Raw genomic sequence first — 15428 nt, forward strand, 5'->3', positions numbered from 1 at the left:
CAGCAGCGCCCGAGGGAGCTGGGCACCTCCCGGAGCCTGTGCCTCTGCTGTGGCCCAGCTGCTCCCATGGCAGTAGCAGCCCTCACGCTGTGGCATCGTGTTAGGAGCACCCTGAGGGTAGCCACAGAGGTGGCTCCCAAGCAGGGCAGAGGCTGGCTATGGTCGTGGTCCCTCAGCGATGGGTGGCTGCCTTGTTCTGTTCCACAGCACAGGACTGTCCCCTGTGCCCAGCTGCTGGTGCTGTTGGGAGGATGGGGACAGGGAGCAGCTGCTTGGCTGCCCGATGACTCCCAAGTGTTGCCCTGTGCATGCCTATGGCATGCTGTGTGCACAGAGCTTGCTTGTCCCAGGCAAGGAATCCCACTCCAAGGCACTTCTGTCTATCCACGGCGGGGTGGGTGGTTTTAGCTGGGTGGCAGGGCTGGAGAGCCATGGCAGTGGATGCTGGGTGAGGACACTTCACAGCTGTTATGGGGCTGTTATCACAGCCCAAAGTGGGACAGGCAGCGTGGGCACTGCTGTGTCTGAGGCAGCATTACGGGGCCTGTGGCCGTCCTCAGCACTGAGCTGTGGGCACATGCTGTGGCCACTTTGCCACCCTGCCCTGTTGTCCCCTGCAGATGCTCAGAGCAACTGGTCTTCAGGAGGGATAAGGGAAGGGTGGTTGGATCCAGAACCCTATGTTCTGTGCTTTCAAAGGGGTGATGCCATGGTCATCATTCCACACCTGGGTGCCCACATCCCCTGGCTGTAGCTGCAGTGGTGAGGATATGGGATGTCATGTATCCAAAGAGGTGTCAGGGTGAAACAATTGGGTCCAGCATCTTACCCAGCCACGTGTCCCACAGGGTGGCCAATGGGACCAGGCACACCGGTGGGACTGGAGGGTTCTCAGGTGTGGGTGCAGCTAATCCCATGGGATTCAGACTCTGTGTCTGAGTTTACCCAAAGCCACAGGGGCACTGCCAAGTGCAGCTGGCAGTGCAGAGAAGAAACCAGGCTGGCTGGCTCTGTGAGCTGAGAAAGGTGGCTGCTGTTCCAGGTATCCCTGGGAACATGCTGCTCTGGGATGCAGGGGATGACATGCCAGTGCCTCTCTGCCAGACACAGCTCTGTGGGTTGGCAGGGCTGCAGAAACACCTTCCTTTGTGACCCAGTGTCTTCAGTAAGGACGGGCACAGGCATCCCAGCGGAGATGCCGGCGTTGCCCGATCCTGGGCTGCAGCATCCTTCCTTGGGGAAGCTGTTTCCAGAACTCCCAGCTCCTCTCGCGGGGTGGCAGCGAGGGGCTGAGTCCTGAGGGTCACCAGGTGGTCAGTGAGCTCAGAGCAGCCGTGGTGCTGTGGCATTGCATTGCTGGCCCCGTGACACACAGAGACACAGCCACACGTGGAGCGAGCCCTGTCTGTTCTCTGCCCCCTGCTTCCTTCTCCTGGCTGATGGTGCCACTCTCCCCCCGGGCCAGGAGGGTTATTTTTAACTGTTTGCCATGTGCTGCCTGAGCACAATTAAGGTAATTGGTTTGGGAGCCTGGTTCTTACACAAGGCTCCCAATTACCTGCCTGCCTGCCCGTGCGGCCCCCCGCCTCCCTGCCCGCCGTGGCCGCTCCTCTGGCGGGGGGACTGCCGGGACGGGGCTGCCCCAGATAGCGCGGTGGGGCACGAGCGGGCACGGGGGATGGAGCCATGGAGAGGACATCCCTGCACAACGACAGCCTGCTCTATGCCTCCCTGATTGCCATCCTCCTCCTCATCTCCTATTGGTTCACCACCCGCTGCTTCAAAATCATCAGTGGCATCGAAGGTACAGGCTCGGGGATGGGGGTGACAAGGTGGCACTGGCACGTCCTCTTCCCTTCTACAGGCCGGCTGGTGAGGCGAGACAGGCGCTTGGTGGGGGAGAAAGGGTTTGGGGACCCTCCTCTCTGCCTCTCTGGGGCACCTCAATCTCCTCAGTCATGTCACTTGTTCCTCCTTGTCCTGTTCCATTGTGTGGGAGATCAGCCAGTGGCAGCCACGGCTGAGCCATGGCTGTGCCCAGGGCTGCTCTGGGGGCATCCAGCTCTGCCATGGGGACCAGGGCTGCTCCAGGGCCATCCAGCTCCGTTGTCAGGACCAGGGCTGCTCCGGGGGCATCCAGCTCCGTTGTCAGGACCAGGGCTGCTCCAGGGGCATCCAGCTCTGCCGTGGGGACCAGGGCTGCTCCAGGGCCATCCAGCTCCGTTGTCAGGACCAGGGCTGCTCCGGGGGCATCCAGCTCCATTGTCAGGACCAGGGCTGCTCCGGGGGCATCCAGCTCCGTTGTCAGGACCAGGGCTGCTCTGGGGGCATCCAGCTCCGTTGTCAGGACCAGGGCTGCTCCAGGGGCATCCAGCTCTGCCGTGGGGACCAGGGCTGCTCCGGGGGCATCCAGCTCCATTGTCAGGACCAGGGCTGCTCCAGGGGCATCCAGCTCCGTTGTCAGGACCTGGGCTGCTCCGGGGCATCCAGCTCTGCCGTGGGGACCAGGGCTGCTCCGGGGGCATCCAGCTCCATTGTCAGGACCAGGGCTGCTCCGGGGGCATCCAGCTCCGTTGTCAGGACCAGGGCTGCTCCGGGGGCATCCAGCTCTGCCGTAGGGACTGGGGCTGCTCTGGGGGCATCCAGCTCCACCACAGGACTTGGGATGCTCTGGGGTTACCACTGCCACTCACTGTGAGATGAGGACATAGACAAGATCCCTGGTGCCTCCTGCTGTGTGTGGGGTGCCTGGTGCTGATGCTGGATACCTCAACCTGCATGTTGGGGTCTCAGTCCCTTTGGGCATGACCTACATCTTTGTTCCTCACCTGGTGTGCTGGGGAGCTCTGGGGTGTGGCGGGTATCCCAGTGTCCCTGGTGAAGGGTCTCTCCAACCCCTGCTGCAGTGGGATGTGTGTGCCAAGAGCTTTGCAGGGCCTCTGGGGATGTGCAGGGCCTCTCCTGCCTGGGAGTGTGTTTCTCCATCTATCCATCCATCTGCCCATCCATGTGACCTCTCCCTGCACAGCTCAGCCAGGGCCTCGTGGCTCTTCCCATGGCATGGCTAAACAGTGGCTGTCTGTGGGGGGTGAGGATCCACCCTGGGAGCAATGCTAGGTTGGGAGCAAAGCTTTGTCTCACTTCTGGCAGTGTGTGTAAGTTTTGGATGGCCCTTCAGGTATCCATTGCTGTGGATCTGGCCCCATGGGTGAAGCTCCACATGTGGGCCTGTATGTCTCCTCCATCCTGGGGCATTTCCAGTGGAGCATCCCTAGGGAGCTGGATAGCTAAGGGGGTGATCCCCTAAAGTACCCTCCAACCCATCTGAAGCTGCTCTTGGTGGGAGAGGATGTGCTCTGGGTGGGTTTGGGGGTGCAGAGAGCTGGGCTCTGGCATGGCGTGTGGCACTGGGACGTGGGACTAGCGCTGGGTGCCTGTGCCAGCCCTGGTGGGATCCTGTGTTGTGCTGACAGGGAACAGGGGAGAGCTTTTCTTAATGGCATTAGTGTGGAAATGAGTAATCCTGGATTCATTGCTGCTCCCTGGGGAGGCTGTCTGGCACGGGGTGGGCACCAGGGCAGGCATGGAGGCTGTTGCTGGGTGGCAGATCTGCCGCTGCACCCGTCGGCCCTGGCATCCAAAATGCCAGCAGAGACACAGAGGGGCCAGTGATGGGCTGTGCCTGTGAGCTGAGCAAGTTCACTCGGTACAGGAGCTGCCCCAAACCCTCTTTGCTAGGACAAGTCCCAGCTCAGGCTGGAAGGGCTCCTCTGCTGTTGTTTCCAGACCAAATTAGGTTGCATAAGTAGCTCCATGGTGTGTGGGACAGGATTTGGTGCTGGGCACAGCAGGAGGCTCAGGGAGAGGAAGGGTGTCAGCCAGAGCTCAGTAAGAGAAATGGCTTTAAAAATGCAGTTGGTGTCAGTGGGAAACTTCCTCAAAGTGCAACAGGCCTGCACCATCCTGTCCCCAAAGGGACTTGCTCAGGGCGGGAGAAAAGCCAGGAGGGAAAAGAGCCCAGCCATGTGAAATTCAGGCTCAGTGCCTAGAAACTCACCTCTTTCCAAGAAAAGGAAATGTCAGGTCTGAAAACTTCCAGTCCATGGGATGTTTCCTCAGGGAGGATTTTCACCTCTCTCCCCACGCTGCCGCTGATGCATCATTGGCATCTTCTGCTGGCATCAGAGCCTCGGGAGCACACGCAGGACGGTGGGAGATGCCAAGCTGGGTGGCACGGAGCTACTAGATAGCCCAGCCATGCCGTGACTTGGGACTGAGCCACCAGCCCTCTCTGTCCTCTACCAGGATACAGGCCTGCAACCTCCTGCGCTGGGAATAGGCAGCCTGGAGTGGAGATCTGGGTCTGGGGGGGTTGGTGTGGGGCAGCCCTGCTGGGAGCCCTTGCCAGCATCAGCCTGTACCTCTGCTCTCTCCTTCCCACTCTGGATGTCAGGGTGATGTTTCTTCCCCTGGTGATATATTCCTCTCTCAACACAAAGACAGTGGGGAGGAAAAGGAGCTTTATGCCTCAGTCCCATCTGCAGGATCCTTTATGGGAGCAGGAGGACTAGAGCTGGGCAGGGGGTCTGCTCCATAGCTTGGGGATGGCCACCCCACCAGTACCTGGGGCAGCTGACCTTGGGGGTCTCCTGGGGGTGACAGGGCAGGGTGAGGAGCAGCAGTGACGTGGGGGCAGCCCTGCTCCCTGCCTGCCACACTGGTGCTGGAGCTGGCACTGCTCTTGCTTCACACCCCACGTGGGGCTCATCCACCCCAGGGCTGGGCAGTGCCAGCAGCATCCCCAGGGGAAGCCATGCACCCCGAGAGGTGCTGGGCCCTGCTGATGGGGCAGGGATGGGCAGGTACCTGGCTCTCTGGTGGTCTCTGTGGCCTGTGATGGAGCAGCCAGGCAAGGGCTGGGATGCTGTTAAAAAAACAAGGCGTAGGAGCTAAATATAGCCGTGTTGGCTGTGTGTGGATGTGTGCTCAAAGCAGACGGGTTCACCCTCTGCCTCCTGCTGCTGGGTGACCTTGGCTGGGTCCCTGGGTCCTACTGCTGGATGACCTTGGCTGGGTCCCTGGGTCCCGCCCCCTGTGCCCCCTCCTCTCCTGCCTATTGCTGTGCTGCCTGTGGGTCTGGTGGCTTCTCAGACCTGCTTTCTGGCTCATTCCCTTAGCCCTGCTCCCCATCTCTCCTCAGCTCTTCCAGTGAGCTGGTGCTCACAATGGGGCTGCTGTACCTGTTGCCCCAGACCCTCCCCAGGAGAGGGTTGTGGGGATCTCAGGGTGCTCAGCCATAGTGGTCCCCACAGGAGAGGCACTCGTATGGGATGGGGATACACTCATGTGGGAAGCAGAGGACAAGTCTGAGTCATCTCTATCCTGGATGTTCAGCTACTGCCCAGCGTCCTGTCCCTCCCCGTGTCCCCCCCCCGGGAACTGAGTGCCTTTTAATATCTGTGGCCCGTTTCCTTAGCAACTGCATTAAGCAAATCGATGGAGGTGGTGTCATTGGAATGGGAGGGCATGCCTCCTTCCCCCCCTGGCCCCCCCATCCCCGCCACCCCCCCACGCCTCCCTCCACTTGGCCTCTCTCTGCTGTTACTCACAGGCACAGCCCTGCTCCGCCTGGCTTCTCAGCTCCTCAGCCTGCTGGCCACAGCCCCCTCCTGCCCCCTTGCTCGCCCATAGCCGATGGCTACAGAGGCCCTGGGCATGTGTGGGCCAGTGGCTGCAGCACTGGGGTGAGAGGGCTCCAGGAGTGAGGTGGGGAGGGGCTGGGGGGGCAGGGCCATGAGAGACCCCCACCATGAACCTGGAAGGCCTCGAGATGATCGCGGTGCTGGTGGTCTTGGTCCTCTTCGTCAAGGTGCTGGAGCAATTTGGCCTCTTCGAGCCCGTGTCCTTGGAAGGTAACGGGTGTGGGTGGTGCTGGTGGCTCTGGGGCACGGTGGGCAGGCGCTGGGTGCCCAGAGCTGCCCCCAAGGATGCTGTGGGGCTGACACATCACTGGCACAGTGCAGTGTCCATCTGCTGCTCGTAGGGGTGAGTGGGGGGGTTCCTGGCACAAGTAGCGGGGTGTCCTGCCTGCTCCCTGCAAGGTCCCAGTGCCTGGGGATGTGGGGAAAGGGCAGGGCTGGCAGGATGGTGAGTTTGATGTGTGCTGGGATGCTGTGGGCTGGGACTGCATGTGAGTGTGCAAGTGGGCACTGGGGTGTTTCCCAGCACCTTTAGAGGAGCACAGCGTCCACGGGGTCTGTGAGGACCTGACCGTGACGTGTCAGACCAGGCACCGGCCTGCAGAGCAGCCAGGCCTGGGCAGGATGGGTGCCTGCTGCACCCCTTGCTCCTGCTCTCCCCTTGGGCTGGGTCGGGGGGTACAGGGGGTGCTGCCCGGCTGGAGTCAGGCTGGGATAGGTGCTGAGCACCGTGTACAGGGCATGCTCAGCAGAGCATGTCTGCCTGAAGGACTCTGAGCAAGGTGGGAGGGAGGACAAGACCACTTGGCAAGGTGTTCTCTGGACTCTCAGGGGTGATGGTTGTGGAAAGGCCTGACTGTGCCCGCGGACAGCCATCTGAGGGGTGCGGCAGCCTGCCTGGCGCCGGGCATCGGGGAACACACAGGGTGAGGAAGTGGCATGCAGTTTGTCTGGGCCACTGGTGCCCTGGGCTGCCCTGCTTTGGTTCTGCAGTGTGGGCTCTCACACGGGCTGCCTGTCGTGGCCAGCACCTGCTCCCCTCCACACACTGTGCCAGGGCACCCCTAGGCATCACCCCGGGCTGGATCCACAGGTTGGCCATGCCTGGGGGTGGGAACTGAGAGGGAAAAAGGCCTTCAAACCTGTTTGCAATGCAGAAAAGCTTGTCTTGCTGCTTAACCACTTGCATTGCCCAATGCTGCAGCAGCAGTGCTCCTAGCTGGGTCATACCAAGAGGGAAACTGAGGCAGGGGCTGAGTTAACTCCCAGACATTCTACATGTGAGCCCTGGGAGGTGGAAGGCTGGCTGTGCCCAGATTGGACACTCCCCACCCAGTTCTGATGGTGATTTAGGGAGTGCCTTCCCCAGACCCTGCTTTTGCCCCTCTCCCTGTGCTTTTGCATCCCCACACAGCTGCTCGAAGCTTGGGACGCAAGTCTGTGGCATCAATTGTGGCTGCTCTGCAGAACAACCAGCTGCAAGCTGCGATGGGAAGGAGGAAGGCAAAGCCCTCAGCCCTGGAAGCAGCCCTGCTGGGAGGCACAGGCCAAGGCTGGGGTCACCCCTTGGCTTGTGTGGCTGCTCCTGTCCTGAGCCCTGCCCCTCTGTCCCCTGGGACAGAGTGCTTGTTCTCCTGCAAGTGTCTTTGCCCTGTCCTGGGCCAGGCCAGGAGGTTGGAGATGAGAGTGCCTTGTATCCAGGCTTGCACCCTTCCAGTGGGGACTGGGATGGAGGGTGGCATGCCTGTCTCCTGTGAGGCACAGTCCTCTGTTGTCCTCAGGAGGATGTGGTGTCACCATGACCATGTGGAGGCACAGCCAGCCCTATCCCCCTCCACTTGCAACCCCACGCTGGAGAGCTGTGGATCCCTGTGCCCTGGCTGGACAGTCACCGCAGCTGTGGTGGTGGGACCCAGGTGCCCTGAATTGGCAGCAATCGCTCCCATCATCAAAAGGTGCTCAGAAGTGAGGGAAAGGTGTTGCCTGAGGGGCATAAATCAGCTGAGGTTTGAGTTGAGCCCTGGGAACCTTCTGGGGAGTCCTGTGGGTGAGCAGCTGTGATTTTGGAAAGGGCTGAGATGTTGTTGTGCGAGTCACCTCTGCCTTGGCTTGGGAGGCAGCAGGTAGATGACTTTCCTCTCTGGGGAAGGTGCTGGGCAGTGTCTGGGGCTGGGAGATGCTGTGTCTCCTCCGGGGGTTGTTTACCAGCTGTGCCTGACAGCCCAGTTACCGCAAAGAGCCTGAAACCCGACACTAATGGCTCAGGGCTGCTAATGGACCTGGGGCAACCACCACCCACTCCAGAGCCATTGATACTGCCTGCTGTGTTCTCCCTGCTCCATCCCTGTCCCTTCCCTGCCTCCCCTGTCCCTCAACCCATGCTGTGCCAGTGGTGTCCTGAGAGGGGTTGTGCCACCATGGTGATGGGCTGGGGATGGAGCATCTCCGGAGGACACCAGGAAACATCCACCAGCCTTGGGGGAGGGTTTGGTGGGAGCAGCTTGCAAAGAGACCTGATCTACCCCTGAGGGGACCATGGAGAAGAGGGGGATGACATGGGGAACTCCAGGCTTGGTGGGTTCCCAAACTCAGCTGGATGAGGCTCTGAGCACCCCATCTTCCACTTAGAGCTCCTTTGCCTCTCTGAGCAAGAGCTTGGACGGTGCTGGTTGTCTGCAGGCCCTCAGCCTGGCCCTGGCCCACCTGCAGGCTGGGTGTCAGGGCTGGAGCTGCTGTCTGGCAGGAGCATCTCCTGTGGGGGTGCTGTGCTCTGGGGTGATCGATGCTGGAGCTAGCCTTGTTTACCAGCTGGTTAATCACTGATGGGCCCTGTCACCCCACTGCTGCCATCCCCAGCTGTCTCCCAGCAGAGCCCCCTGAGCACTGCTGAGCTGCCAGGAGCCCACTTTGGGCGAGTGCAGGGGAGGGGGCAGGTGAAGAGAAACGCTATTGATTTTGGCTGCTGAAGTGCAGCATCAATAATTCAGGGCCGAGCAATCGGGCCTGTCTGAGAGGAAGGATGGGCGGGAGGGAAGAGGCGGGAGAGCCGCCTGTGTAGTCGGGCCTCGAATGAATATTAGATGAAGCTGCAGATTGCTACAGGCGGGATAATCGGTGTGTGCCCAGGGCTGTCCCTGCCCCAGCTGGATCAAGGCCCATGTGTGGGGCAGGCAGGATTGGGGGTGCCTTGGGAAGCCCTTGAGATGGGGTATGCTGGCCCCTGCTTTCCCCAGGGGTTGCTGCTGTTGCCCCAGAGCTGAGGGTGCAGAGGAGGAAGTGGGGCTGAGGAAGGTGCCAAACCCCTCCAGAGGCTGGGGGAGAAATGGAAGGGAGCAGCAGCCTGCCAGGGTGCCACTGGCACCTCAAAGGATGCCAGGCAGGTGGGTGATGGCACTGAGCAGTGTGGCTGTTTCCCAGTGCCTGGCTCAGGGTGAGGGTCCCTCTGGAGAGGTGAGAAAATGAGCCTCTCCCTGGTGCTAGCGAGAGCAGAGCCCTGTGCCAAGCCCTGCTGCTTCCCTCCTGCTTTCTAAGAACCCCTTTGGCAGGAGTGTTGGTGTCTTGGCTGCAGGAGGGACTGGCCCTTTGGGGCATGATGCCAGGGGTCCTGGGGCTCAGGGAACCATCCAGTCTGACAGGTTTAAAAGACCTGAGAGGTCAAGGTGACTTGGCTGCTGGTGGTGCAGATCTTGGAGCATTAAAATCCAGCCTACAAGTACTCTAGGTTGAAGTTTAGGGTTCGCTGGACTGGGCTACAGCAGAGGTTTGCCCATGCACTATGGCTTTTAACCCATGCCTTTCATTTCCAAGGGCTGGCTGGCAGGTTTTTCAGCTGGCTGTAAGTCTGGCAGGGTCTGGTGGCTGAATCAGGAGAGAGCTGCTTGCTCATGGTGAGGGCCTGTGAAGCAGAGATGTGTGGTAGCCATGGCTGGGCTCTGAGTTTGGATCCCACCACAGCTTTACACTCTGAGGCACACTGTAGCTGGGCTGCATCCTGCCAGCACAGGGGGCTTGGAGAGGTAGGTCTCCTGGGGACCCTATCTTCTGTGTGCTCTGCACTCAGGGACATCAGCCATCCATGGGGGCACAGGATGGGCTGAGCTGCCTCACCTTACCTGGAGAGATGAAGATGGGGGAGAGGGAGACTCGGCACTGGTTGCTGTGGCTATGAGTCACTGGGAGCAGGGCAGCTCTGCCAGCACCCAAAGGACCTCAGCACCCAGGGCACACACCCTCCAACTTGCTGTGTGGTGTCACGTCCCCACTCAGCCCAGTCAGACCTAATTAGCTTGTTGAATCTCTTCTCCCTCCGGCCTTGTGTTAATCACTTTTCACATTGCTTCCCTCTCAATTCCCTCTGGCCTGGCTCGCTCTTTGCATGGCTGATGTGCCTGGAGAGGGGAGCAGGGGGACCCAGCTGGACATGGAGCAGGGCCCCCACTCTGCTGCATCCTGTCCTGGGCTCTGAGCCAGCAGATAGAGGGTCAGAGAGATCAGTCAGCCACGGGGAGGTGAGAAAATCGCAGCCTGGAGTAAAAGCAATAAAGCTAAAGAGCAAGAGAATGTGTTGGGAGCCTCTCTGTGCAGCCCTGCTCTGCTGGTGGAGGATGAAACCCCAGAGTCCAGTGGGAGAGGATGGCTTGGAGGTGGCCTGGAGCTCACTAGTGCAGGGTTGTGTTGGGCTGCAAGGTGCTGCAAGAGCTCATCAGAGTCTGCTTCACCTCTTCTCTCCAAGGGACAGGATGAGACCCCAGGACTAGGCATGGAGGAATAGAGGTGCCCTGGCCAGGGCTCTGTGGGGTTGTGGTCCCTGGAGCACAAGCACTGTCTGTACTTGGTTGCAGTAACTGCTCCCAGGAACATGGGGAAAAATCTCCTTCCTGGTAGATATCTGCCATGGGGCTAGCTGGGGCTCGCTGTGCTGCTGGAGCTCGGGGTGGCAGGGAAAAACACAGTTTTTAGGTGATAAGTGTGTAGAAAATGGTCTCAAACTTTCCAATAACCTTGCTGCCCTCAAAGCAGGGCTTTGGTGGGCTGGCTGCCCTGCCATGCTGCCCTCCACCTGGGCAGCACCCCACACGGCACTGGGGCACGTTTCTCTCTGGCAGCAAGTAAGGTACCAGGGGTTGGCAGCCCTCAGCTGTGGCTCCTCCACCTGACACAGGTTTTGCATCTGTCTGTGACTGACTTGCTGGTGTGGAAAGGTGTGAGTGTTGCCACCACTGCTGCTGTTGGGGTGGGAGCTGAGGGCTGCCTGTGCAAGGCTGTGGGGTGGGATTTGGGGGCTGCCTGTGCAGGGCTGTGGGGTGGGAGCTGAGGGCTCCCTGTGCAGGGCTGTGGGGTGGGATTTGGGGGCTCCCTGTGCAGGGCTGTGGGATGGGAGCTGAGGGCTGCCTGTGCAGGGCTGTGGGGTGGGATTTCGGGGCTGCCTGTGCAGAGCTGTGGGGTGGCAGCTGAGGGCTGCCTGTGCAGAGCTGTGGGGTGGGAGTTGAGGGATGATTCTGGAGGGCTGTGGGATGCCTATGCCAGGATGCGTATGTGCAGGGTGACAAAGGTGGGGTGCTCCAGGGCATCTGGAGTGAGAACTGGCCTCTAAGTCCCTTGGGCACAGGCACGGGCTCTCCCCTCCCCTGCAGCCTGAGTGCCCTGTGAGACCCTGGAGGGTGCTGGGGTGGGAAGAGGGAGGGCCAAGGCAGGTCTCTCCTCCCCTCTCCTCCCTTGCTGTGTCTGTTGCTGCCAGACCAGCTTTGTATCTGGGGGATGTCGGTTGCTGGGGCATCCTGGGACCCGCAGGGACTGCAAACAGTGGGCATCATCCTGTTGATCTGCTCCAGCCTCAAGCTACTCCATGCCCTGGGCATCATCGACCTGGCCGGGGAAGGTGGGATGGGGATGGGGTTGAAATGGGATGGGGATGTTGTGGTGGAAGTGCCCCTCACCTCCTGTCCCAGGGGCTGCAGGGTGCTTGGGGGAGGTTTGGAAGGATTAATGTGTCTTGGGGCATTGGAGGGGGAGGGGGCCATTAGGGTGTAGGGGGTTTATGTGGCAGCCTTAGGGTGCTGAGAGCTGGGTGGTGAGGATGTCCGGGGCATTAGGGTGTGAGGCTGTTTGGGAATGTTGTGGTGCTTGGGGAGACACTGGGGTGCAGGGGTATCAGGCATGCTGAGGGGGTGTCTGGGGACATAGGGATGTCAAGTGTTGCAGTACAGGATGATAGAGTGGGGAATCTGGCAGTATTAGGGTGGGGGGTATCTGTGTCTGGAGGCTGTGAGGCGATGGCGCACTGGGACTGTCGGGAGGGATTGGGATGCAGAGGACTGGGCTTTGTCAGCTGATGGGGGGAAAAGGGGCTGGGGATAGGGGTAGGACCTGGGATGCATGTGGGGTGCAGCACTATGCAGGGGAAAGCCTTCCCCACTGCCACAGGCATTGGCAGCTATTCGCAGCCCTCCCTGGGGGGCTGTGCCTGGGAGAAAAGGGGCTGCTGTGGGTGCTGAGCTCCCTGGATCAGCAGGTGGGTGCTGAGGACAGGGCTGGATGTGGCCAGGTGAGAGGACCCAGAATATGTCAGAGTGAGATGCAGGACTTGTTGGTGTGCCTGGTGAGGATGGGAGTGCAGAGCTGCATGGGGCTGCTGGCGTGTGTGCCATGGCTACCTTCCTTAGCTGTGCCACAGGCAGTCTCTGCTCAGACCAGAGCTGCCAACAGATTTGACACGGTGCCGTTTGGGAGTTGTTTGCCCCCATCCCCTAAGCCTCCTGGCTGGTGCTGGGGATGCTGTGAGACAAAGGGGCTACAGATCATGTCCTCCTCAGCAGCCAGATCTCTGAGTGGGAGCTGAGGTGAGAGGATGTGTGGGTAGGAGTGATGGAGGAGTAATTTGTGGCTGAGCATAGGGAAAGCGAGAGAGTGCTATCCCTGGGAGATACTTTCAACCTTCTTGTGTCTGAGCTGCCTGGGGTCTGGCTGAGTTATACCCGGGCTTTGTCCCTGTGCCTTACTGGGGAGGGTACAGATGGCATCTGGGTAAGAGAGCACCAGCTCTCTTACAGGACATGCTGCCTGCAGCCAAGAGGAGCTGCTGCCCTGCTGGAGCATTTATTGGGTAGCTCCTCTGACACCTTGGATGTGCTGGTTCCTGCTACCAGACATGTCCCTGCCATGGAAGTTGTGACAGGAACAGGAGAGGATGTGTACCTGTGGATAGGTTTTGCAGTAGGCAAAGCCCAGGGCTGTCCTGATCCTGCAGACTTACCAGCTCCATTTGAGGAGCCCCTGAGATCCGCTGTTCCCTGGCAGCTGTATTGCATCCCATTCCCTGCTTGCAGTGTTTTGCATGTGATGTGGCCTGGGAAATTATTATTCTGTCAGCATCTCCTTTGGGCACAACCAGACTGCCTGGGAGCAGTGTCACAGGCTGGGGATGGGAATAAGGCCAGCCCTGCTTTGCCCTGTGGCCCTTTGGGGCCCACACTGCTTTCTGCCTTTGGGGCCTCCTTGGCACAAGTGTCGTGTGGCTGCTCTTTCCCTTGCTGGCACTGGGAACATCCTGGCCCCGAGTCTCTGCTGTGCCATGAGCTGCCCTCACAGCTTTGCTGCTCCCAGTGTCCACAGCCCAGCTGGCTCTGGGTGTCTGGGCTGAGCCTGCCCCTGTCCCCTTCTTCCTAGAGCAAGGACTCTCTGTCCATCCCCTGTCCTGGGAGATGCCAGCTCTGACTTCATTCCCTTAATGGATGACTGTCTGGCCCCAAGGGCTGCTGCAGGCACTTTGGCCTTGGTTACATGTGGCTCTGTCACCACTGACTGATGAGGGTCATTTGCAGAGCCGCTGCTGGCAGGACCCATCCTGACCCCCCTCCCTCGGGGTGGCTGGGGGAGCTGGCTCGCTTTTCCTCCTTCTGGCCTTCATTGCAGACCCCAGAGAGCTGTGGTCTCCCTGACTGGGAGCTGGCACTGCCCAAGGCTGGGCACTGTGGCAAGGGAGCAGCTGGGGGCTGAGCCCTGCACAGAGGTGATTGTAAGCCACAGGTTGTAGGTGCAGCTGGGCTTGGCATCTCTGGCCAGATGAACGTTGAGCCATGGTCTAGCAGGGGGAGCTGAGGATGTGCCTCTGGCCTCCGAGGAAAAGGTGACACTCTGGGAGGTGATAGAGGCTCTGCTACTGAAAAAGAAGGCATGTTCTGGGAGCTTCTGAGCACTTCCCCTTGCTCCCCTGGGCATGCCCTGTCCCTTCTTCTGGCTTGTGCCCTTACCTTGGCTGGCATTTCCCCTCCTGCTTCCCAGCCAGGCTGTCAGAAAAGGCAGAGGGTCCCCTTGCCTGGCTGCCTTCCATTGCACAAACCATGCTTCTAGGGCAGGGTGCTTGGGCAGTTTTTCCCTGGGTGACCAGTTCCTCCTGACCTCCTGACTCACATGGTGCTGCCCATGGTGGGCTAAGCAGAGACTGGGAGCTGCATGACCCACTCCAGGGCTGCTGGTACTCTGCTCCCTTCCTGGAACTGTGCTGTGCCCAGGCACTGAGCTGGGGACACTGCAGGGGTTTCACTGCTGTAGGATTCACATCTTTTACCCAGCCTGATGATACGTATTACTGACAGGTTACTGAGAGCGATGGAGGAGCTTTGGCACTGTTTGTTGGTTTGTTCTTGTGAGGCTTTACTGGTAGGAGGGTGCTGTGGAAGGGGTGGGTTGGCCTCCCCAGCCAGTTGTCACTGGGACGGTGCTGGTGGCTGTGGCTTTGTGGGGAGGTCAGGGACATGGTTATGCATTGGGCTGACTCCTCATGGACCAGCCCAGGCTTGGGTGCTCCCTGGGAAGGGGAGGTGTCAGCCCAGCACTGTGTAAACCTCCAAGATGGCAGCACCAGCTGGATCCAGCCCCTAAGGATTTATCAGCTGCTGAGGGCCAGTACAAAGTGGTCCATGGCTGTCCTGTCCTGGTGGCAGTCACTGCTGGGATCAGGGGTCTGCCTGCCGTGGGCCCCTTCAGAGCCCGTGTCCAGCAGCCTCAGAGATTGACTTTAACAGTGAGGGGATGAGAAATCCCTTCCTGTCTCAGTGCTGCCCAAGGAGAGAGGCTGGCTTTGTGTGTGCACTTTGCTTTCCAAGTCGCTGGGCTGGGCAGTGATGTATGAGAAGTGAAAAGCCACTTAACCCAGCAGACCTGCTGCTGCAGATAAAGCACTGCCAGCCTTTCCTCTTGGCTCCTTTCGTGCCACTCACTGGATGGCTCTTGCAGAGGGGTGGAGGGCAAAACAACATCTGGAAGAGGAGCTGTGGCTGGCAGGGACAGGGCTTTGTGCTGTGGACATCCTCTGTGCCCAGCAGGGCAGCTCATGGCCAAGCTCTGCTCTGTCTTTGGGCAGAGCTGTTTCCCAGCAAGGGGAGCCCAGGGAGACCCCAGACCTGCTTTCAGATTGCGTGTTGGGACAGTATGTCCATCAGAGCTCTCGGGTGCAACAAAACCAGGACAGCAAAAACCCAGCCCTGGTCAGCCCTCTCGTGTTGTTGAGCTGCATGTGCTGTCCGTGCTCCCTCCCTGCCCTGGGGCCCTGCCATCGGGCCCCTTCGGTTTCCTCCGTCAGAAAATGCCCGTGTTCTTTATTTTATTTTTTCTTTTTCCTTCTTTATAACAAACTAAAGTGTAACTTGCACCTGACCTGACCTACTGCACGTGCCTATACCTGCTGCCCCTGTGAGTCCAACCACAGTTTACTCTCTGTTGCATCTCTCT

General features: G+C 59.8%; 1 protein-coding gene across 4 annotated transcripts in view; it reads left to right on the forward strand.

Annotated features, from left to right (window-relative positions):
• The window catches only part of KCNIP2 (potassium voltage-gated channel interacting protein 2), a 44134-nt gene that overhangs the window by 22147 nt on the left and 6559 nt on the right, over positions 1–15428 (forward strand). The window contains exon 1 of one of the 4 annotated variants that reach the window (XM_010203255.2): positions 11457–11577. The exons of the other annotated variants lie outside the window; for them this stretch is intronic. Coding sequence (XP_010201557.1) covers positions 11457–11577 — 121 coding nt within the window. Of the gene's footprint in view, positions 1–11456; positions 11578–15428 lie in introns of those variants that run through there. 4 annotated transcript variants of the gene reach the window in all.

The sequence above is a fragment of the Colius striatus genome, chromosome 8, assembly GCF_028858725.1.
Source record: "Colius striatus isolate bColStr4 chromosome 8, bColStr4.1.hap1, whole genome shotgun sequence".
Classification (NCBI taxonomy): domain Eukaryota; kingdom Metazoa; phylum Chordata; class Aves; order Coliiformes; family Coliidae; genus Colius; species Colius striatus.